General features: G+C 45.6%; 1 protein-coding gene across 1 annotated transcript; it reads left to right on the plus strand.

The window, feature by feature from the left end:
- The first annotated feature begins 469 nt into the window (after window positions 1-469).
- Window positions 470-19,854, plus strand: LOC115592942 (vacuolar protein sorting-associated protein 54-like). Its single transcript, XM_030436215.1, is given in 24 exon segments — window positions 470-605; window positions 6,402-6,567; window positions 6,903-7,138; window positions 9,637-9,721; window positions 10,088-10,122; window positions 10,461-10,592; window positions 10,722-11,107; window positions 11,960-12,086; window positions 13,685-13,792; window positions 13,902-13,957; window positions 15,381-15,477; window positions 15,877-16,196; window positions 16,355-16,484; window positions 16,712-16,822; window positions 16,824-16,894; window positions 17,067-17,179; window positions 17,581-17,644; window positions 17,736-17,841; window positions 17,991-18,078; window positions 18,312-18,433; window positions 18,614-18,694; window positions 18,930-19,037; window positions 19,202-19,296; window positions 19,400-19,854. Coding segments are annotated over 23 exon segments (2,913 nt in total). The 5' UTR covers window positions 470-605; window positions 6,402-6,431; the 3' UTR covers window positions 19,506-19,854.
- The last annotated feature ends 3,473 nt before the right edge of the window (window positions 19,855-23,327 follow it).

Here is a 23,327-nt window from a genome sequence, read left to right on the forward strand (position 1 = left end):
AAAAGAAACTGTACAATAATTCAATTTTATACCAACTTCTTCCAGTGTTTTAGTCTAGAGGAGGATTGATCTGATCTTTCCCTGTAGCACCGCCACGAGGCCACAGCTGGTACTGCAGCAGAAGAAACATCAAAATTCATCCTGTGGTTTCCTTTAAATTTCACAGATTATTCCTTTAAACAGGCTGAATTTAAGCTTTATAGATAAATAAAACAATAAGACTATAAAACAGACAATTACACACAGATGGACATAAATATAAACATTAAACAGTAGCTGTCACTACATTAAGTTTTGGATTATATATTATTTTATTATATAAATGTTTGTATTGATTGTTGCTGATCAGAGACACACAGTGTGTAAAGGTGACGTCACAGCCTCAGTGGGAGCAGGTACAGGTGACAGCCGGCCGGCAGGTGGCAGCAGCGCGCTTTGTGACCGGAGAAGAAGAACCCGCCGCTGGCCCCGCCTCCCGCAGTGCATGATGGTCGCTGTACCGCTGGTGCCTGCAGCTGTGTGTCCTGGTGTTTGGCTCCCGGTTGCTCCGGTGTTCCTGTGATGGTGAAGAGGACAAACGCCGGCTGCTGTGCTCCAAACGACAGGTACGACAGGTGCGACAGGTACGGGAGCCGCGGAGGCTCCGCCGCCTCTGAACGTCCCGGCGCGACTCCGCTTCATTCTGCCTGTCAGAGAAGTTAGCTTCGCTGTCCGGCTAGCCTGCTAGCATTAGCCGGTCTACGTGTAACCCCGGCTGGACTCGCTGTCAACATTAGCTTTAGCGTTAGCATTCGACACAGACCGCCGTCATTCAGAGTTTTATGACTCCTGTCATCGAAAGTGAACTTGTGTTTGTGTGTCCCGTGTTACCGTGTAGTGTTGACGTCACTGTCGGCTCAGTGGATGTTACGTTAACGGTTACTGCTCTGAATGCACCGGGGCTAAGCTAAAGCTAGCTGGCTAGCTCCTGTCACAGCTGCACAGTGCATTGATTTGTCATAAACAACATTAAACCCTTAATGTTTCATTATTAGGATTAAAGTAACATGTAAGTTAGAGGTAATTTAACATTTTGTTGGTTATAGCAGTTAAATCTGATCCTAAACAGACTTTCAGTCAGTTAAACTTTGCTTCTTTCAGTCATCCTTTGCATTGATTATTAATCAACTGTATTTGTTTTAAAGTTGAAGGAGCTCTGTGTAGTTTTGTAGAAGAAATTCAAACTCAGAATTTTTTTATTCACAATAATAATTAGGTCATAATACTCATAAATTTGACGTTATGTTGGGTTGTTGACAAAACGAGACAAAACCCAGATCAACATGTTTCACAATTTTCTGACATTTTATCGTACAAATCAGCGGATCAGTCGACAACCACAGTGAAAGTTTGTGTCTTCAGGTTTGAGTTGCTGTCACATTAGTCTTGTGATGAGCACGTTGTCCTGTCGATCGCTCTGCTGTGGCTGAGCTGACCGATCACAGTTTGTTTCAGTTTCCTAAAGATGTTATAAAACTGGAGCCTGACAGATTTCTTTTAGGTTCATCCCAATACAGATATTAGAGTGTGAAAAAACATGATATATTGGCCGATACACACATTTTACAATCACACTAATATAATCAAACACTGTGACAAAGACTTGTAGTGAATAAATGACCTCCAAGCTTTTTCTACGTTACAATCTTTTAAAGTAAATTTCATATCTGCACGTTTGGAACAACATATTGATATAAATATGAAATGACTGCAGCCAGACATCGTACTGAAACCAGGACGGCTCAACGTTACGTCACCTGGTCTTTCTTTGAGGCCAGACTGTGGTTATTGAGGTGAACCTTCTCTCAGGTGTGTTTTTTCATTTTCTGGAGGCGTTTCTTCATCAGAAGTCATCCTTCATAGATGTGTTGGGTTTCAGTGTTTCTCCATCATCTCCCACCACACTCTGTCCCAACGACCCTTCCTTCTGTTTTAAGTCTCTTTGCGTTGAAACAGGAAACGCGTTCTTGTATCCGTCAGTCGTTTGAGCTTCAGTTGACGTGAATGTGAGCGGGAGGAAACATTCGTGGAGCTGAAGTGTGTTTTGATTTTCCATCCGGGCTGAACTGTTGACAGTGTCGTCCTGAGTGTTTGGATGAGGAGCAGTTCAAGGTCTTTTTAACATAACAGCGTAACAGCAACACTGACAGTTTACTCTGCATCTGTGTTTGTGTTGGTATTTTCATTTCCTCCAGCTAAATCCTGAACATCACATTAGATCAGGATTATCTCTGTGCAGTCGTCTCTCTTGTGTTTTCTGTCGTCACTCTGTCGTTCGATGACTTATTGTTTTCCATCATGTTAAAATCTCTTCAGAGGTCTGAAATCCTGAATCCAGTCAGTGTGTAAAGAATCTCTTTCTCCCAACAATGCAGAAACAAACATTGATTGAAACAGTAAACACACAATAAAAACTGTTCCGTCTTCTTGTTTCAACACAGATCCAAACTGCATCTTAAGAGATTTTGACTTGATGTACCTGCAGGCGTTTAAAGAGGCACATCACCGTGACATGAATCTGTCCTAGTCTCAGTAAATCCTCAGAAGCAGCACATCTGTCCCAGAAAAACATACATCGGGCAGTTATTTCTATTTTTACCTGACAGAAGTGTCGTCAGGTGTTGGAAACGAGCTGCGCCGGCTGCTCTGAAGCTTCTGACATGTTTACTGTGTCGTTCAGCGCCAGACAAGGATGTTTGTAACGAGCAGACAGACAGAAGCTAGAAGCAGCAGTGGTAGAAACAGTGAGGCTGCAGACGTTCGCTCTCATCCTCTCACCAGTGTGATGGATTATCAGCAGAGGTTTCACACCTCCACAGTCTGAGCAGTCAGATTACAGCTGCTCACTCATTCACAGAGCCACACAGTTCTGTGTAACTGAGTTTAAAGGAACAGTTCAACCAGAAATGAAAGTTCAGATAACTTCCACTCTAGAGCTCGACCGACACGTCTGTTAGTCTGTTAGTGGACGTAAGATGCTGAACTTGGTGCAACACAAGAATATCAGTATCTGTATTGACGGAAATAAAAACTCTTTTTTTTAATAGAGACTATAATTCAGAACTCCCACAAACTTTCATTTTGATAAAAACTGTCCACTTCAGCTGCAGTTATATTTAATGACAACAAGGTTTCGTCACTTGGACCTTCATCAGGTTCTCTTCTAGGTGTTCAGCAGAACGCTGCAGCTCCGTTTCACTGTGAAGCTCCAGAACTGTTCTGTGGACGACGACACGTCACCTGACTTTATATCAGCATGCAGATGATTAGATGAGGACTGTTTGAACTGTTCTAGGTCAGATCTCCTTTCCTGCAGCTCAAAATGTGACTTTATTAATTACCAACAGTAAAAGAATAATAGAGTCACATAGAACGAAGAAAAGCAGCAGATTGAAACAATCAGAGGAGGTTGAACCAGAGATTGTTTCACATTCACTCATGAAACGATCTTATCGGAGTCGTTGCGGGAGGATTTCCTGTTTACTAATCAGTTAATCAACTTAAGATGTTCGGCTCACAACATACTGACAGCAAAATGCTGCTTTTTTAATCCGTCGCTGTTCGTAGAATAAACCAGTTTAACAGAGTGGTTTATATTAAACTGACTCTGGTGGAATATGAGAGTTGTGGCTCGTAGCGATGAACCCACAGAGGATCATCAGCTGCCTCGTTTCCTCCGCAGGCTTTTCATGTCAGTTACAGTTTTGGTTTTCGTCACATATTCACGGTTTTGTTCTGAATCAGGATGGTTTTGTAAAGCAGCAGCTGTGTTCAGACAGAAACCGCTGACACAGTTGGAGACGAACTGCTGAACACGGCGCAGCTTTTAACAGATAAACAGAAACTTTCCTCAGGAGCTGCTGGAGAACAGAACCAGTACTGGACTCAATTCATCAGGCGAACACAAACACGACTCCAGCTGAGCTGTCGGTAATCTAATGTTATCTTAAGATCTTATGTTAGATGTCATTAGATGTCTGAAGTGGAGAATGTAATGTGGTAATATCTGTTAATATAAGTAACACGACCTTATTTCAGAAACCCTCGTCTGGTAGTGAATGAAGAGACAAATAATTATGTATCCTGTTGAACTGGGTCAGAATCTCACACATGATGGTTGTCAGGTTGTTGTAGTTAAAGTCAAACCTCATGTAGTTTTGTGTTAAAGCTCAGTCAACAACAACATGGAGCCAACTGGGTCAGAAAAGATGGTGAACAAGATTCTGTGAGAGCAGAGCTGGTTCTGGTTCAGTTCTGTGAGAGGAGAGCTGGTTCTGGTTCAGTTCTGTGAGAGGAGAGCTGGTTCTGGTTCAGTTCTGTGAGAGCAGAGCTGGTTCTGGTTCAGTTCTGTGAGAGGAGAGCTGGTTCTGGTTCAGCTCTGTGAGAGGAGAGCTGGTTCTGGTTCAGTTCTGTGAGAGGAGAGTGGTTCTGGTTCAGTTCTGTGAGAGGAGAGCTGGTTCTGGTTCAGTTCTGTGAGAGCAGAGCTGGTTCTGGTTCAGTTCTGTGAGAGGAGAGTGGTTCTGGTTCAGTTCTGTGAGAGGAGAGCTGGTTCTGGTTCAGTTCTGTGAGAGGAGAGCTGGTTCTGGTTCAGTTCTGTGAGAGCAGAGCTGGTTCTGGTTCAGTTCTGTGAGAGGAGAGCTGGTTCTGGTTCAGTTCTGTGTGAGGAGAGCTGGTTCTGGTTCAGTTCTGTGAGAGGAGAGCTGGTTCTGGTTTAGTTCTGTGAGAGGAGAGTGGTTCTGGTTCAGTTCTGTGAGAGGAGAGCTGGTTCTGGTTCAGTTCTGTGAGAGGAGAGTGGTTCTGGTTCAGTTCTGTGAGAGGAGAGCTGGTTCTGGTTTAGTTCTGTGAGAGGAGAGTGGTTCTGGTTCAGTTCTGGTTCAGTTCTGGTTCAGTTCTGTGAGAGCAGAGCTGGTTCTGGTTTAGTTCTGTGAGAGGAGAGTGGTTCTGGTTCAGTTCTGTGAGAGGAGAGCTGGTTCAGTTCTGTGAGAGGAGAGCTGGTTCTGGTTCAGTTCTGGTTCAGTTCTGGTTCAGTTCTGTGAGAGCAGAGCTGGTTCTGGTTCAGTTCTGTGAGAGGAGAGCTGGTTCTGGTTCAGTTCTGTGAGAGCAGAGCTGGTTCTGGTTCAGTTCTGTGAGAGGAGAGCTGGTTCTGGTTCAGTTCTGTGAGAGGAGAGTGGTTCTGGTTCAGTTCTGTGAGAGGAGAGCTGGTTCTGGTTCAGCTCTGTGAGAGGAGAGCTGGTTCTGGTTCAGTTCTGTGAGAGGAGAGCTGGTTCTGGTCCGGTTCTGTGAGCTGCTGGTATCCAGGAGCAGCTCTACAGTGTTTAAATCGACACTAACGACTCTGTGTTGTCTTTATGATGACGTGTTTTCAGTCTGATGTTTCATTAGTTTGATGATACAAACGTTGTGTGTGATTGATGACACAGTTCAGACAGGATCAATACTTCATCTGTCTCTCTTCAGTCACTATCAGACGAAGGTTTGATCAAATAAGGTCGATGAGGTGAACAGGAAGGGGCGGGGCTTCAGCTCTCGTGATAAATGTGGTAAACGAGGCCCAGCTGACGTCTTTAAACACTCATGTTGTTGCTGATCAGTAGAAAGTGTAAGAACAGCAGTTTGCTCTCGATGGAGCGACGAGCTGAGCGTCGCCGGTGGTAACGATGATTCACGGCGGCCGGACGGCGGCTGAGCTGCGAGTCGTCACCAACCTGCTGCACCAAACAAAGAAACGAGCAAAACCAGTTCTCAGTTCTGCTGCAGCGACTCTGAGCAGGTTTCACTTCCTGTCCTTCACACATGAAACTGACTCGAGTCAAACACAATCAGTCAGTGTATGAAACGATCAAACTAATGAACGAAGACGGACGGAAATCTCACGCTCGGACGCAAACCAGCAGTGAACACAAACACTGGAGTTTATGAGATTCATCCGCCGCTGTAAATAGTCCCTGACAGATGTTCTGTGTCCTCCTGTTTGTCTGGTTAAAGCTCCACCGAGCAGCTGTTGTGGGAAATAGTGACCAATAAGAGATTGTTTCCTTTGTTCAACCAACAGTCCAAAACTCAAAGACTCGTCACTTCATTTACTGTCAGGAAGAAAAGCAGCAAATCCTGTTAACAACTTTTAAGAAGCTGGAACCAGACAGTGTTGATGAAACGATGAATCACATATGAATGCTTTATGTTTTGTGATTAATGTTCTTTCCGTCCTCTAATCTATTATTGTCGCAGCTCTAGGAGTCAGAAACAAAGAACATGAAGTCAGCGTTGTTCTGTAAAGCGGCTCTGCAGTGTTTTCAGTTTTTCCCTGAATCTGTATCCCAGGAAATGTTTCTAATCTCAGCTCTCCGTCTGTCCGTCTCCAGCTAGCCTCCTGGGAGGCGAGTCCCGATGCCATGGCCTCCAGCCACAGGTCGTCCCCGGCGCCTCGCGGAGGCCGAGATGGGATCTATCCAAAGGAGCGGGATCCCTCCCCCCATCGGTGCCGGTCCATCCGGTCCCTGCCTGACGTCTGTCCGAAGGAGCCGACGGGTGGGAACATCTGCCGTCGTTAATGTCTTTTATTTACCAGTGAGCCTGTTCAGACCTCGTGTCAACATCCATCATCAAAGTCCTTTTTATTTGGGACGTCTTCACAGTTTATGTTTTGCTTTGTGTAGAAACGTTGTGTGTGTTTGTCTCAGTGAAGTTCAGGACAGGTGTTGACACCAGGTGTGAACAAACACTCGGAGCACATGTTGACTTTTTGCACTCTTTGCTTGTTAAATGACTTGCAGTGATTTAATTATCACAGTTGTTGAGATGAGTTTCCTGTTAATGGATCATGGAGTTCAGGGATTGACTCTGTTGTTAACGTGCTCCTGCAGGTGAGGGGCGTGGCCTGTGCCCGTCCGTGGTGGCGGAGCACGACAGGTGGACGGTGTACAGCTCGAAGGTGAACCTCCCCGCCGCGCTGAACGACCCGCGGCTCGCCAAACGGGAGTCCGACTTTTTCACCAAAACATGGGGGCTGGACTTCGCAGAGACGGAGGTGATGCCGTCCTTCTACCTCCCCAACATCACGCGGGAACACTTCGGGCCCTACCTGCAGGAGATGGCTCAGGTAACTCCCACGCTGCATTATTCAGCTCCGAGCTCAGACGACTCGCTGCTGATGGTGCAGATTGAAGGAGGGCGTGGTCGACTTCTGTGGTATCTGTCGTGTTTACATTCAGATGTTCCAGAAGTTAATGTGGCGTGTCAAGATTCCTGTAGAAGCATTTTCAACTGCTGCAGATTCGTGTGGTTGTTTTCCTCCACAGCACATTAAAATACATATAAAGAAATGTTAGTGGAAACATGAATACAATCGTCTGCTCTCTGATTTTATAGTCTATAGTTCCCACAATGCTTTGGGAATCAGGATGACATAGTTTTGCAAGCTAACCCAGAAGTTTGCATCGCTCTAATAATCTGTGACAAGGTTCTGATCCGTCCAGGTTCTGTTGATCCAGATAATCTCCACAGATGAACTCCACTCTGTGATGTGTGAAGCTAAATTAACTGTGTAGCAGTAAGAAGCTAATGCTAGGCTACAAACAGACGACATCACGGTCACATGACTGAAACGTCTCCACCACTAAGAGTCTTACTGCACAATTACTATCCAGGTTTTCTATAAACTGATCAATGTACAAGTTGTAAAGTCAGAGTTAGAACAGTGTGTAACTAAAGTGGCTGTAAAGACGGACTAGTGAGTAGATGAGTCTCCGTGTTCGCTGTGAGGACGTTTAATGTCCCCGACAACCTCTGTAGTCTCATTCAGACACTCGTTAGCAACCGCTAACTGAGTGAGATATGTACTGACGTTTTTGTTGTCGTATGAATAATGTGAAAGTCTCTTAATCTTGTGAGAACCATAGAGCTTATTTCAGACATTTAACCAAAAACCCAGTCATAAAAGCTTCTTGATTTTCTGACCAGCTGGTATCAGGATCATTCCTGCAGCGCTCTGTGGAGCCATATTTAGACTTTCTTCTTCATGTTTTTCGGAGCCTTTATTTGTTTACATTTCGGCACATACAGTCCGCTGAGTCAGCTGTTAGAAGTTCCTGTTTGCAGTGAACTCTTGATGATAATGAAAACAAAAATCATGGTGATCATCAGGCAACTTCTGCATCCTGAGGTGGATTTACAGATAATATCCTCAGAACGTTCTTCTTTCTCAGCTTTTGACACAAATCATTCCACTCAGGCGCTGAACGACCGTCAGCGAGCTGCACTAACTTCCTGTTGTTGTTTGAACACGTTCATTGTTCTGCTGCGTCTCAGCAGGGAAACAGAACTATAGGATAGTCCAGATCACATCGCACTGCAGCTGCCCTGACAGACACTCTGCTGTCTGCAGTGTGCACAGGATTGGGAAACACCACGTCATCATGACGCCCTGAACTTTGATTCTCTTGCACGTACATCTGTTGCGGCTTTAGCGCAAAATGTTGAAGTACAAAGAAGAACGTGACAGATCCGTTCTCTGAGGATTTCTTTCATCAGTAGTGAAATATAACAGAATGGATATAAACTCCACATTGAGTGGCTGTGTCCTCAGTGCTGCCGCTCAGCTGGAGGTGTGTTGTCTCTCCACGTGTGAACGACTTCGCTCAGTGATTTCTTCTCATGATTCCTGATTGTGTTGTGGGTGTTGTGAAACTGTGGCGGTGCACCACAGACAGATATATCGTAGAAAACACACTCCTGTGTTTACTGCTTCACTGAATGTGTCGGCTGGTTCCTGTTGTCACTTTATACGTTAGAGAAAAGGTCGAATTCTGGATGTGATGGAAGTTTTTGATTCCTAGACGAGTGAATGAAACGTGAAACGTGTTTGTTGCAGCAGTTTTAACCTTGAACGCTCGTCTCTTTCTCTTTATTTAAAAGAAGACTTGGATTGATTTCCTCTCTGCTGACATTCATGTTTTTCTAAATTTGAGACTCTAGAAAGTATTAAAATATCTTGACGTGAGTTGTTCTGTCCTGCGTTTACATCCCTCATGTGCTCATACAGCAGCTTTTATTCCTCCTTTTGTTTTTTATAACCTAGTTTAACATTCACTTCCTTGTACAGTATTTGTAAAAGGACATAAAGTTTTAAAATTGGTGATAAAACCTCTCAGAGACGCAGAGTGTAGTTTCACTTTCAGGCTGAGTTTTTCTGATATTTGTATTTCTTTTCTTTCGTCTTTGATCCCTCGACAGACTTCTTTCTCTTTCTCTTAGAGCTCTCTAGTTTTTGGAACGTCCCATGAAGGAGGAAATGAACACAACAGATATCTGACACACAAACGTTTGTGTGTCAGATATCTGTTGTGTTCATTTCCTCCTTCCTGTTTGAGAACGACGCCGTACAGACGGGCGATAAAACAATAAGACGGGAGAAAAGCTGTGGGAGCTGCGTTATCGTTCTCAAGCAGCGGCAGGAACTGTGTCCTGTGTCTTCTGTCATGTTTTTGTCTTTTAGCGCCACCTTCAGGCCAAACTGTGCACTTCACCTCACAGGAGAGTCGGTGTGGCTGTAAGCCAAAACGCTTAAATCTTTGTGTGTCTCTGTGTTTTTATTTTTAGAGGGAAAGAATCCACGAGCGCTGTAAGACGATCTGTCCCAACAAAGACGACGTGGACGCCGTCTCCAGTATCACCACCAACCACGGTATGAATTATTAACCAGCTGCTGCAGGAAGCTCCCCGACCTCTGCGGGCCATAAAATGATCAGTGAAAACACACTTCCTGTACACACACACGCACACACACACACACACACACACACACACACACACACACACACACACACACACACACACACACACACCACTGACCCAGGAACAGGCCGGAAGTTTAAACATGAGATCTGTGCAGCTCCTGATCGATTTGTTGCATTAAGTCGATCCTTCATCACGATTCTGATTCTAGATTTTCAGCTTGATTTTATTCCGAAATGTGAAACAAACAAATACAAATTCAGACTAATTGAACATCAACGAGTTCCTGATCTAAAGCTCCTCCTGTTTCCTGCAGATAAATCCAGAGCTGAGCTGGAACAAGTCCCCAAGGTAACCTCTTATTCTGTGTTTTACTGTGCACAGCTGTAGGAAATAAAGATTCTGCTGTTCTTTCACTGCTCAAAATTAGTTTAGGACATCCAGAGTATATTCTTTTCTTTCAACCTTTATTTCCCCTCATCTCATCTTTGGCTGTTGTGTGGATTGACCTCTGCGTCGTTACATGGAGGCTCTCAGTGTCTCATTTTGTTTTATCACACAGTTTGTCTCTTTTTCTACCTTGTAAGATGAAAAGCATGTCACCTGTATTAGTATGAAGTGTGCATCGTTCCCGGAGTTACAGCACTTGTTCACACTCCGTCCTGTTCGTCTGCGTTTCGACTCTGCAGATCTTCATGAAGCCTGAGTTTGCTCTGGAGGACCCGGCGACCTTCAACAGCGTCCTGCCGTGGTCGCACTTCAACAGCGCCGGAGGGAAGAGCAGCAGAGACGTGGCGTCCTCCAAGCTGCTGCAGGAGAAGGTGAACACACTCATCCTCACAACGTGTGTGTGTGTGTGTGTGTGTGTGTGTGAGTGTGTGTGTGTGTTTGGTGTGTGTGTGTGTGTGAGTGTGTGTGCAGATGTTGATCAGCTGTTTGTCTCCGTCCAGCTGAGTCACTACCTGGACGTGGTGGAGGTGAGCATCGCCCGGCAGATCTCTCTTCGCTCCGAGGCGTTTTTCCACGCCATGTCCTCGCAGCACGAGCTGCAGGACCGGCTGCAGGAGACGCAGCGGGCCGTGGCCATCCTGCGGGGCCGGACCGCCGCCATCGACCGGGTCATGTGCCAGGGGCCGCTGAGGGCCCTCCGCACCGCCCTCACCCGCAACAACTGCGTGAAGCTGCACAACAAGCTGAAGCTGATGGCGGCGGTGCATCAGACGCAGCCCACCGTGCAGCTGCTGCTCTCCACCTCCGAGTTCGTCGGAGCGCTGGAGCTCATCTCCACCACCAAGGAGGTGCTGCAGCAGGAGCTGCAGGGGATCCACAGCTTCAGGTGAGGGTGGAGCACATGGTGTAGCTTCAAGTGTACAAGAGTTAAACAGTAGAACTCTGTACTGTAGATGAGCACATGCACACAGTCAGTAACCTTCACTTTATTATTATTTTATTTTACTCTACATTATGTTCCTCAGGCGTCTCTGACCTCACACTGTCACTGTTTGTTTAGTTTGCACTGTTTGTTTCCTTTTGCTGCTCGTCCAAACTGAATCTCTCGTACGGTGGATCAATGAAGACACATTTTATCTTATTGATATTAAAAAGTAAAACTTGTGGAAGATGAGAAACAGCTGAAGCTCCTGATCAGCTTGGAAACGTCACTTTTATCTGACAGAAGTTCATTTTAAGTCTATTTTTATTTCACATTTCAACACTTGAGAACAGAGACGGAGGATTAAAGAGGAGAACGATCACAAACATTAAACCACCGAGCAGCAAATCATCTGATGTGAAGCCTCAATACAGGAAGTCATGAGGACGATAAGTCAGACAGAAACCACACAAACTGCAGCTGCAGCACCACAGACTCTGACTGACTGACTGACTGTCTGTCTCTCTGTCTGTCTGTCTGTCTCACTGACTGACTGTCTGTCTGTCTCTCTGTCTGACTGACTGACTGACTGTCTGTCTCTCTGTCTGTCTGTCTCACTGACTGACTGTCTGTCTGTCTCTCTGTCTGACTGACTGACTGACTGTCTGTCTGTCTGTCTGTCTGCCTGACTGTCTGTCTGTCTGTCTGTCTGTCTGCCTGACTGTCTGTCTGTCTGTCTGTCTGTCTGTCTGTCTGACTGACTGACTGTCTGTCTGTCTCACTGACTGTCTGTCTGTCTCTCTGTCCCTCCCTCAGACATCTGGGCTCTCAGCTGTGTGAGCTGGAGAAGCTGATCGATAAGATGATGGTGGAGGATTTCAGCATGTACGCCCGCAGCGACCTGAACCGCAGCCTGAAGGAGGAGCCGCAGGTCCTGGAGAAGGTCTGAACAAACGCCACATCATTTCATCTTCATATGTATTCACCACCAGCTCCACACAGAGAGGATGTGATAACAGCTGTTTTTTACTTTCCTGCCGCGGATTCTGACACCTGAAGTCTATGTATCGACCTTTAAGTTGCACTCAGGTGTTCAGGACACCGCTGGGAAGTAACAGAGTCTCTTTTCTAATGAATAAATAATTTGATATTGGTTTGGTGCTCATACTGTAACAACCCCAGTCACACATCTGGATCTCGTCCTTAATTTAATGACACGATTAAGTGGAAACCTGTTTTCCAGTCAGAAAGTTGAGTTGTGGTTAAAAGCAGCTGCAGACGTCACGTCCTCATTAACTCTCCACAGCAGCGTTTAGTTAATTAACTGTATTAATCAGCCGTCGTGTACAAACGATGCTTCACACCAGAATATCTACCAGCTGACGTCACTGAGCAGGTGAGAGGAAACGTAACGTGAACTGTTGTGTTTTAACGGCTGCTGTGCCCGTCACAGGTCCACACACCGAACGCTGCCTCGCAGAAGGTGACACACAACGCACACACACACACACACACACACACACACACACACACACACACACACACACACACACACACACACACGCACACACACACACACACACACACACGCACGCACACACACACACCACACACTCAAATCCATGACATCTCGCCTGCTGCTGAAATCGGGTGTCAGTGATCGATCATTCGACGGGAGAGCTTGTTTTAATGTGCTTGGAATGCCAGACGGGTGGAGTTTAGAGCTTCAGGATGATTCAGAGCTCGCAACTACGTTTGGAAAATGTTTAATTGTTATGTTTCTATGTTTAGGAATATTCTTGTACTTGCAGTGTGAGCCTGAAAAACACAGTAACTCTTGTAAACAAAGAATCTTTTCAGTGTTAGAAATGAAACAATCGTGTCGTCGTTGTTTGTGTTTGTTTGTCGTCTCCTGGCGTCAAAATCAGACAGAATTCAACAGTTTAGAATTAATATGAACAGCTTGTAAAATAAACAAACTGATTATGTAGATTGATTTCTGTCGGTCTGAAAGAATTCTGTCAATTTTATTTTCACTTTTGCATTTCTAATAATAACTAAGACGAGACGATGACTGAAGCTGTTGGATCCGTCTGGACTCCTCGCAGGTTAAAACACTGTCAATGTGTTCGCTTTGATTCTGCACCATAAACTGTGAATTTAATTTGTATGTTAATTAATATTTATCCTCAGATGAATCATGTGGAGATGAGTCCTGTGATTAATGAATAAAAGGAGATAAAAACAAATGTATCTAATAGTAACAATAACAATAATGATTTTGAAGACTGGGCCTCGTCGGATGAATTACATGTGATCATCGCTGTGATTCAAGTAATTTCGTCTCAAAATAATTTTAAAATTGTGGTTTCAAGATTCAGAAAATACTTTTATTGTCTAAATGTGAGTTTGTTGTTGAAATAATTGCAGATCTTTTTAATGTTTGTGTTGCTGCTTGTGATAATTTGCTTGTCTTGTGGGAGTAAATCCTGATTTCTGTCAAACTGGGTCGCTGTGTTGTCGTCATCTGTGTTTTGTCAGGAGCGTCTGGAGTGTTTGGTGTTCGGCCTGCTGCGTCAGAGGAAACTGGACTTCCTGGATATTTACAGCGATGAGATGATTTTGGCTGCCAAGGCCATCGTCACTCAGGTACGACCCTTCAGATGATAATGATTGATATCGGTGTAACAACACATTTTAAAGTTGAGTTATTGTGTGAAGAAACAACCGAGTGAGTGTGTGTTGTTTGTGTCCGCAGTGTGTAGCAGAAAGTGTTTTGCACATAGAAGAAATTGACACTGAAGTCGTCACTAAGTGAGTAGAAATGTGAATGTGGCTCAGGTGCTTTTTGCTGTGACATCATACTGTGATTCTACTGGTTCTACTGGTTCTACTGGATCACTGTGAGACCCAAATGTGTCTGACATTAAAGGAGCAATCTGTAAGAGGTGGCCAGAATTTTATAATTAAAAAAACTGTGAGGAAACATCAGTGTTGATGTTCTGGAGTTAGCATGCTAACAGCTAGCCTCCTCACAGCCCTGTGTATCTCAGAGGTGACAGTCTGACGCCTGCAGCTTCAGCTGGAGATGTAAAAGCAGCCAGATCACTACTGAGTCCAATAAGTCGACAACATAAACTCAGAAATGTCAAGAAAGGAAATATTATGACAGAGAAATCCAACCGTTCACCGTCTGAACTCAAGTTTCTGTCTCTGACTGAACTCAGACCAGTTTAATCTGCTCGTTAACTCATCGTCAGACTCACTTCATTCAGACTGGACACAAACTGAGTCAGAGTCACCAGAACAGTTCTGGTTTGTCTCCACAGTCTCCTCTGGTTCGGTCCAAATTAATCCTCAGTTCACAGTAACGTGAAGATATTCTGTCTCTACACGCTGATGATGTCCGACTCTCTCTGTATTCTCGTCCTCTGAGTCAAAGTCCTGGTCAGAGCCGCTGTAAATCACCTCTGTACTGTAAATCGCCTCTGTACTGTAAATCGCCTCTGTACTGTAAATCGCCTCTGTACTGTAAATCACCTCTGTACTGTAAATCGCCTCTGTAGTGTAAATCACCTCTGTACTGTAAATCGCCTCTGTACTGTAAATCGCCTCTGTACTGTAAATCGCCTCTGTAGTGTAAATCACCTCTGTACTGTAAATCACCTCTGTAGTGTAAATCGCCTCTGTACTGTAAATCGCCTCTGTACTGTAAATCACCTCTGTACTGTAAATCACCTCTGTACTGTAAATCACCTCTGCAGTGTAAATCACCTCTGTAGTGTAAATCACCTCTGCAGTGTAAATCACCTCTGTAGTGTAAATCACCTCTGTACTGTAAATCACCTCTGTAGTGTAAATCACCTCTGTACTGTAAATCGCCTCTGTACTGTAAATCACCTCTGTACTGTAAATCACCTCTGTACTGTAAATCGCCTCTGTAGTGTAAATCACCTCTGTACTGTGTCCTCTGTCTTCACACTGACCAGAGTTCAGTCTGCGGTCCAGAAGTCTTTACCTTGTTCGCTTCATGGCTAATTGAGCTACGTACTAAAGAAAGCTAGTTAGCAGTTAGCTGTTTGCTGCCTCCTGTAGTTTTGGAGCTACCTTTTTAAATTCTGGCCTTTTCTTACAGATGTCACCTTTTAAAACAAAGTGATCCACCTCACAGCATGTTTTAAGTTAATATACATACAGTTTAATGTTTTTTAACAGTGTGTGAACTGTGCGTCTGCAGGCTAGCTGACCAGATGCGCGTGATGACGTTTCCTCAGTGGTTTGAGCTGCTGAAGAACGTCTTCGAGAGTTTCCTTCTCTACCTGCAGAAGATCAAGGTGGGTCCAAACTCAGAAACAGTTTCAGGAAATAATCAGACCTGATGGACTCGTCTCGTTCAGTTATCACAGATTATATAGACTGACTGATGGCATCTTTTTAGGGTTTTTGTACAAACTAGTCTTCAAAGTTTGGAAAATGTTTAGTTTTCATCAAAAGAATGAACATTAACTAATGATAAAAAGTTAGAATCAGAGTTGATATGAACATCTGGTGAAATAAACACAGTGACAGTAAACATCGGCTGCTGTGGATGTAAAGGAATATGACGTTCTTTATTTTCCGCTGCGTTTCTAACCTTTAAGATGATAAAGTCTTCAGGAGTGTAAATTCTTGAAAGTGTTTGAATCTTGCTCTGCAGCAGCCCTGTCGTTGATTTCTCTGTGTCTGTCTGTCAGGCCACTCTGTGCGTGATCAGAAACGTGGTCCTGGAGGTTCTGGCCTCCAACCAGAAGATCCGGCTCCTGGAGGAGGCGGGTTCAGGCGCTGCGGGTCAGGAGGACTCCCCCGGCCCGTCTGCCTCGCAGGGGGAGGCCGAGCTGGCCTACCTCACCCACGAGGGTCTGTTCATCAGCGACGCTCTGAACGAGGCCCAGCAGAACCAGCAGGCGGGGGTCCAGGATCAGAGCTCTGTGACGGGCTCCAGGATCCAGGCTGCCGGCAGCGACTCGGCGTCTGGGCCCACAGAGACGTCCGTCAGCAGAGAGCAGAGCTTCATGTGCGTCACTCAACATGTTTCTGATTTGAGCCTCAGTTTAGTTTGTAGGTCACAGAAAACCTGTTTACACAGATTCTGCAGAGGGTGGCGTTGTTCTGATGGACTGTATGTGCTGACCAGTAACCCGGGACTCAGTAGAAAGTGTGTTCTGTCCACAGGTCCGGTGAGAACATGATGCCCACTGATCTCGAGCTGAACCGCATCATCAACAACATCCAGGAGCTGCTGTACTCGGCCTCCGACGTCAGCCACGACCGCTGCGTCAAAGTCCTCACAGCCAGAGCCAAGGTACGGGATCGGCGCCGGCCATTAATGATGACATCATCAAAGGGTCCAGGCTTTAATCTCGGTTCAGAGAAACGTTTCCCACCAGTTGTATCTGTTTAATGTAACATGTTTTGTTGGAGAGCAGGCTGTTGAATCTCTGAATTAACTTTAATTAAATGAAACCGTTTATTAACGAGTGTGAAGTGAAGGTGTGATGTGACGTCTCGGGTCGTCTCCGTCTCCAACAGGACGGCTCTCTGGAGCGTCTGAGCTCGGCCGAGTTCGTGTGTCTCTCTCAGGCGGTGGAGACGTTCGTCAGGGACACGGAGGAGCTGTGCGGCCGGCGCAGCGTCTCCCTGCAGGGGGGCGCTGCAGAGCCAGGCCAACCGCTTCGTCCACCGCTTCCACGAGGAGCGCAAGACCAAACTCAGGTGAGCAGCAGCTCAGATACACGTCGTTTAATCTACTCCAGCTCATGTCCTGGTTTTCTCTTCAGCTGTAGGAGCTACATTTCTGTAGAGACCCTGTTGTGTCCCGTTGTGTCCTGTTGTGTCCCGTTGTGTCCCGGTGTGTCCTGATGTGTGTTGTTTGGTGTCCCTGCAGCCTCCTCCTGGATAACGAGCGCTGGAAGCAGGCCGAGGTTCCTGCTGAGTTTCAGGATCTGGTGAACTCCATCGCTGACGGCAGAATAACGCTACCAGAGCGCAAAATCCCAGGTACCAAAAACACAACGCCTCCTACAGATCTCACCAGAAACATCACCACAATATGTTCAGTGGACAGAAAGAGAGAGCAGCTACACGTCATGATTGTCTTCAATTGATGTCTCACGGCTGTAAGAAGACGTTTTTTAACTGCTGCAGTTACAGTGGAGTAAAAAAACCAAATCATTAGACAACTTTTCCGAGGAAACCCTGGATTTCTTTGATTTGATTGGCTGCTTGTTTAGTTTACATGAAGAGACGTCTCTTCTCGTCTCACCCGGTCGCTTTGGACTGACATGTTTGTAGACCTGAACAGAATCAGCGTGTCTGCTCAGATGTTCGGGTCCAGTAACCTTCATACTCATTGATAATGTAGTTATCTGGAGTCGTCTGACGCTGAGCTCTCCCTGCAGGTCCAGAGGACAGGAAGCCCACAGAGTTTCTGCTCGTCAACGGGCAGAAATACGCCGTCGTTGGGTACGTGTCCACTTCAGCTCACCGCACACTCTCACTGTTGTCGTGTCAGAGTCAGAAGTTCACTGTGAAGGTGCGTGTGTTTCTTTTCCAGGACGGTTCTGCTGCTGATCCGGATCTTTCTGGAGTACTGTCAGTGCGTCAACGACATCCCGTCCATCGCCACCGACATGCTGACGCGTCTGTCGGACCTCCTCAAGGTCAGAACCACCACCAGTACTACAGATACAAACACATATTTTCCGCTCTGATAACAGAGAGCAACAGTAGCTAACATGATTACATTTTCAGGCGGACTGTCCCTTTAAGTTGACAGTTTGAGTGTAACACGACTTCTTTGTGTCTGCAGCACTTCAACTCTCGGAGCTGCCAGCTGGTTCTGGGCGCCGGAGCTCTGCAGGTTGTCGGCCTCAAGACCATCACTACCAAAAACCTCGGTACCACACACACACACACACACACACACACACACACACACACACACACGTAGATCTGTCAGGTTCAGAATCGAGAGTTTTCTGTCGCCTGTAGATGATTTTAGTCCTTTAGTTGACCTCAAAATGAAGATGCTAATTTTGTCATCAGCCGTGAACACGACACTTTGAATATTCTGACTGACTGTGTGTGTGTGTGTGTGTGTGTGTGTGTGTGTGTGTGTGTGTGTGTGTAGCATTAGCCTCCCGCTGCCTGCAGCTGGTTGTTCACTACATTCCCGTCATCAGAGCTCATTTTGAGACCAAACTGCAGCCCAAACAGTTCAGCGTCCTCCGACACTTCGACCACATCACCAAGGTAACACACACACACACATACACACACACACACACACACACACACACACACACACACACACACACACACACACACACACACACACACACACTCTTTAATCATCACCTTTAAGACATTTGAGAGTTTCCAGTTTGCAGTCGTTGTTGTTGAATGTTGATCTGAGCCGTCGTCGCTCTGCAGGACTACAACGATCACATCGCAGAGATCTCTGCTAAGCTGGTGGCCATCATGGACAGTCTGTTCGAGAAGGTTTTATCAAAGGTGAGTTCACACTCTAAGTTTTAAAGCTTCAGCTGTTTAAGTGTCATAGAGCTGATCCTACACACCGTCACTGCTCCTGAATGTCATAGCCGACCGGAAAACTAAAATCAGATTCAGTTCAGCCTGACTGGTTGTTTGTGACGACAGATGTCCATTGTTGTGTGACGGTGTGTTCACTGTGGTGCAGTTGTGTTTGTAACGTGACCCTGAGTGTTGTTGTTGTTCTCCTCCTCAGTATGAGGTGAAGGCTCCGATGCCGTCGGCCTGCTTCAGGAACGTCTGTAAGCAGATGGCGAAGATGCACGAAGCCATTTCTGATCTTCTACCTGAAGAGCAGACGCAGGTGAGACTCCACACGCCCACCTCTGCTTCTGTTAGACTCTCTCACTCAGAAACATCTTGGAGCTGTGTGAGTGTGTGTGTTTGAGAGTGTGTGTGTGTGTGTGTGTGTGTGTGTGTGTGTGTGTGTGAAGGGTTCAGCTCTCAGACAGATGTGTTTCTCTACAGATGTTGTTCCTGAGGATTAATGCCAGTTTTAAGCTGCACCTGAAGAGACAGCTGGCTCGACTCGGGGTCGTTAATGACGGAGGACCTCAGCAGGGGTACGACACACACACACACACACACACACACACACACACACACACTGATAATTGTTATAATATTATAAGCTCTAATGTCCGTTGGCTGGCTGGCTGTCTGCAGGCTGGTGGTGGTCGACGTCGCCTTCTACACTGAGAACATGGCGGCGCTGAAGAGCCTGGAGCGGCTCGACCTGAACATGGTGGAGATCTGGGAGCAGAAGAGGTGATGGAGGACGACGGGACGTCCTGGACCGACCGACCGACCCGGTGACGGGGGGCCGACCTCGGGGGCCGACCACGACGGCCGGCTGAGGCTGGCGGAGGCCCGGAGGGACCAAATATAACCAAACTGGGAGGAGAAGAGCAGCAGCGGCGCCGGCTGCTTCCTGAGCAGCTCCACCTTAAAACACTTGATCCAGTAACACGCAGAGCCTCCTTAAAAACTGCTGCCACCTCATCTCACTGTGTGCAATTCAACAGGAATACTAGTAAATTATTAGAGATAGTTTTAGTGGGAGCGGAGAGTGTAGATAATGTTGAAGAAATGGTGGGTAATTTATTTTTCTGCCGTCTTGGAATCTGAACTCCGACAGCGAGGCGGAGCTTTTCTCCAGCGGGCCCAAGGGACTTTTTTTATCATCGCACACTGAAGTCGAACTTTTCTGTCGCCGGTTTCAGACTTTTGCTAAAACTTTGCAGCCGAGGATTCAGGGTTCAGGTGGAAATGAGACGTTTCTCCCTCCTGCTCAGACAGAATCAACAGGTTCCTTCACGGTGTTTCCAAACCTCATCCTGCAGCTGGTTTCCTCTCTGTGCTGAAACATGCAGACGTAGAGTGGATTCTTTTATACGCAATACAAGCTTACTAAGACCGGAGCGTGTGCGACCAACGATGATTAAAACGTGTCGCTGAAGAGTCGATTTCCTGAAACTTTCACATAAAGCAAATCCAGACTGTGAACGCCTCCTCAGATACATCCTGTCGTTACCAAAGTAAAACCGTTTCTGATTCAGGAGATCAGCTCTTCAGTCACGCTTTTTTTTCTTCCCTTTAAACAATCAAACTGTACAGTACGTCTTGACGTTCAGGCTCGTTGTGATGATCCACAGTCGAGACGTTTGACTGCATGAAAATCAGCTGTTAACTCAAACTACTGTCCTCCTCCTTCCTGCTGTAGCTTCATTTAATCTGCATGAGCGTTTAGTTTCCTGCGAGGCTGAAACGACACAACACGGAACAGAAAATCTGATTCATGTTCTGAGGAGATCTTCCATGAACAAAGCAGAGTTATAAATTCAGACGGAAAACTTCTTCTCTCCTGAATAGAAAGTTAACGTGAGTTAAGAGGTCACACAGAAATGTAAAATCCAGACATCATCTTCTCCCCCCGAGCTGACGGAAAGTCAGGTGAAGTTTCGTATCCGACAAAACAAAGAACGTAGACGAGCTCCAGATATTCACAACAATTGGACAACTGGAACCGTAGAAGCAAAGTCGTGTTTCTTGTTCAGTCATTGGTCACAAGATGTCACGTTCTTGTGGTGCTAATTAAAAAACTCTCAAAACGTTTACAACATAAAACTGTGTCACAAAATACACGAGCGAGAAATTAATATACAAAAAATGTTTTTAATCACCAACTAAATGTTTTCCCTCTTCTGTTGAGTTGCTGCGACCTCAAAGTCATTTTCCTGAGTTTTACCAGTCCAGAAATCATTTTTCCAATTATGCCAGCACCACTTGAACGCACCCTAAATGTTGAGGACAGTACGCTGGGCCGTCCTTTATGGAAGGAGACAGTGATGTCCCACAATGCCTTGCAGCCTGAGAGTAAGTCGTGGGATTCTTTCCTCCGTCACTCAGGATTCAGTCGTTTGTCTTAAATTGCAGATAAAATAAATAACTTTAAAAATGAACTCCTCTGGTTCTGATGCAGCGTCCTGTAGTCGCTCTTCATGCCCCGCCCACAACGCTACCTGATTGGTTACATGTCAGGAGTGATGACCTATAAACGCTGGATAATCTGAACCTGCAGCGTTCATAGTGACTAAAGTTAAGACATAATTAATAAGAAGTGAAGAAGAAGTGTAAAGAACTGCTTCACTTTCCATCCCTGGGTCTATTTCAAATCTTGACATTCAGGTTTTTCTATTTCAGCTGTATGTTAATCGTTTCCAAACATCGATTATTGATTATTGATCTCCTTCATTACTAATAAGCCCTGATAACAACAGTGAACACCTGCTCACACCTGGTTCGACCCACACATCAGATTTTCTGTTCTGCAGTGACGTTCAGCCTCTCTGAGCTCCGACCAAACCAAACACACACCTGTGTGTCCACCTTCAGTGAAGCCTCCATCAACACTACAGGCAACATGTGACTTCCACGAACAACCAGAGGAACACAGAACTGTTCTGTTGTGCTGCAGACGAGCTGCAGACGAGCTGCAGGACGAGCTGCAGGACGAGCTGCAGGACGAGCTGCAGGACGAGCTGCAGGACGAGCTGCAGCAGCTGTCACAGAGAACGTGTTTGTCGTCCAGGTGATCTGTCATCACAGCACTCCACTTCACCTGGAGGAACTGAAGTGAGGGACGACTGATTGACTCTAATCACAGGTGTTGTTGAGATCAGCTGTGTGTGTGTGTGTGTGTGAGAGACTGTGTGTGTGTGTGTGTGTGTGTGTGTGTGAGGCGGGAGACAGACAGAAACTCTGAGGTGTGATGTGTTGCCGCGGCGACGCCTCAGTTTCAAACTGAGCACAGAAAGCATCGACTCTCATCGCTGTCTGCTTCAGAAGTGCCTACTGATGACCGACTGTCAGAGACGCACCTGAGCTCTGCACTGCAGTGTGCTACCATACCCACTGTGTGTGTGTTGTGTGTGTGAGAGAGTGTGTGTGTGTGTGTGTGTGTGTGTGTGGTGTGTGTGTGGTGTGTGTGTGTGTGAGAGAGTGTGTGTGTGTGTGTGTGAGAGAGTGTGTGTGTGTGTGTGTGTGAGAGAGTGTGTGTGGTGTGTGTGTGTGTGTGTGTGTGTGTGTGTGTGCGTGTGTGTGGACCCTCTGTTGGTTCAGGTGAGTCGGCTGCATGTGTTGAGAATCCAACATGTCTTGAATCCTTCAGACCTGATGTGAATAAAACAGGATGATGGAGCGACTTCAGTTCTCCTGTCGTCTCTTTCTGCTCAGTGTGACTTCTTACTGATCCGGGACAGAACTGTTCTGATGACTCGGTCCGTCAGATCAGGGAGGGTTCGGTGGCGCCATCACCAGCTGTGTTTTTCAGTCGGTAAAATAAATTACTGATCAAAATCACAGCTGATGTTCACAATTGTTTAAAATAACATCAGCGCACCGAAATTGTAAACATGCTGCAAATTAAATGATTATAAATTTCCCTGATCACTGTTTTCTGCATTCTAGTCATGTTGGATAATATATAAGATGATGAAACTGACTTCTCTGTCAGAGGACGACCAGTCAGGCTCTGATAATGACATGCAGAGTCTTTAAACTAATCTTTGATGTTTTCTCAAATAATCAAAACTTGAGATTTTCTAAAAACAGTTGAAAATATGAGTCATAATTAGGAGATACAAAATATAGAAATGACTAAAAATGCAATTATGACATCAAATTATGATTATGACTTTGTATGTAATAATATGGAGTCTTCAGTTAATGTTACACTCAGAGGAGGATCGACCATCAGATGATCTTCAGCCTCAGGTAACCAAGAACCCCATAAAACACCTCAAACTCGTGGTTCATTATCCTTTCGCTGATTTTTTTATTTTGTTCTTTTGTTTGTTTGTTTTTAAAATATTGTCTTAATTCTAGCTCCATCATGAGCGTCTTCAGTCCCCTCTACGTTGGACTAGTCAGTTGTACTGAGCATGTGCAGAACTGATTCAGGAAGCCAGCAGCAAAGATATAACAACTGGTAATTAATGAACAGAAGTTAAATTAATGCAAACTAAAATACAAAAACAGACTCAAAGGATTTAAACTCGACATCCAGTCGGAGTTCAGAGGAAAAATCCAACTG

The sequence above is a fragment of the Sparus aurata genome, chromosome 1, assembly GCF_900880675.1.
Source record: "Sparus aurata chromosome 1, fSpaAur1.1, whole genome shotgun sequence".
NCBI classification, from domain to species: Eukaryota; Metazoa; Chordata; class Actinopteri; order Spariformes; family Sparidae; genus Sparus; species Sparus aurata.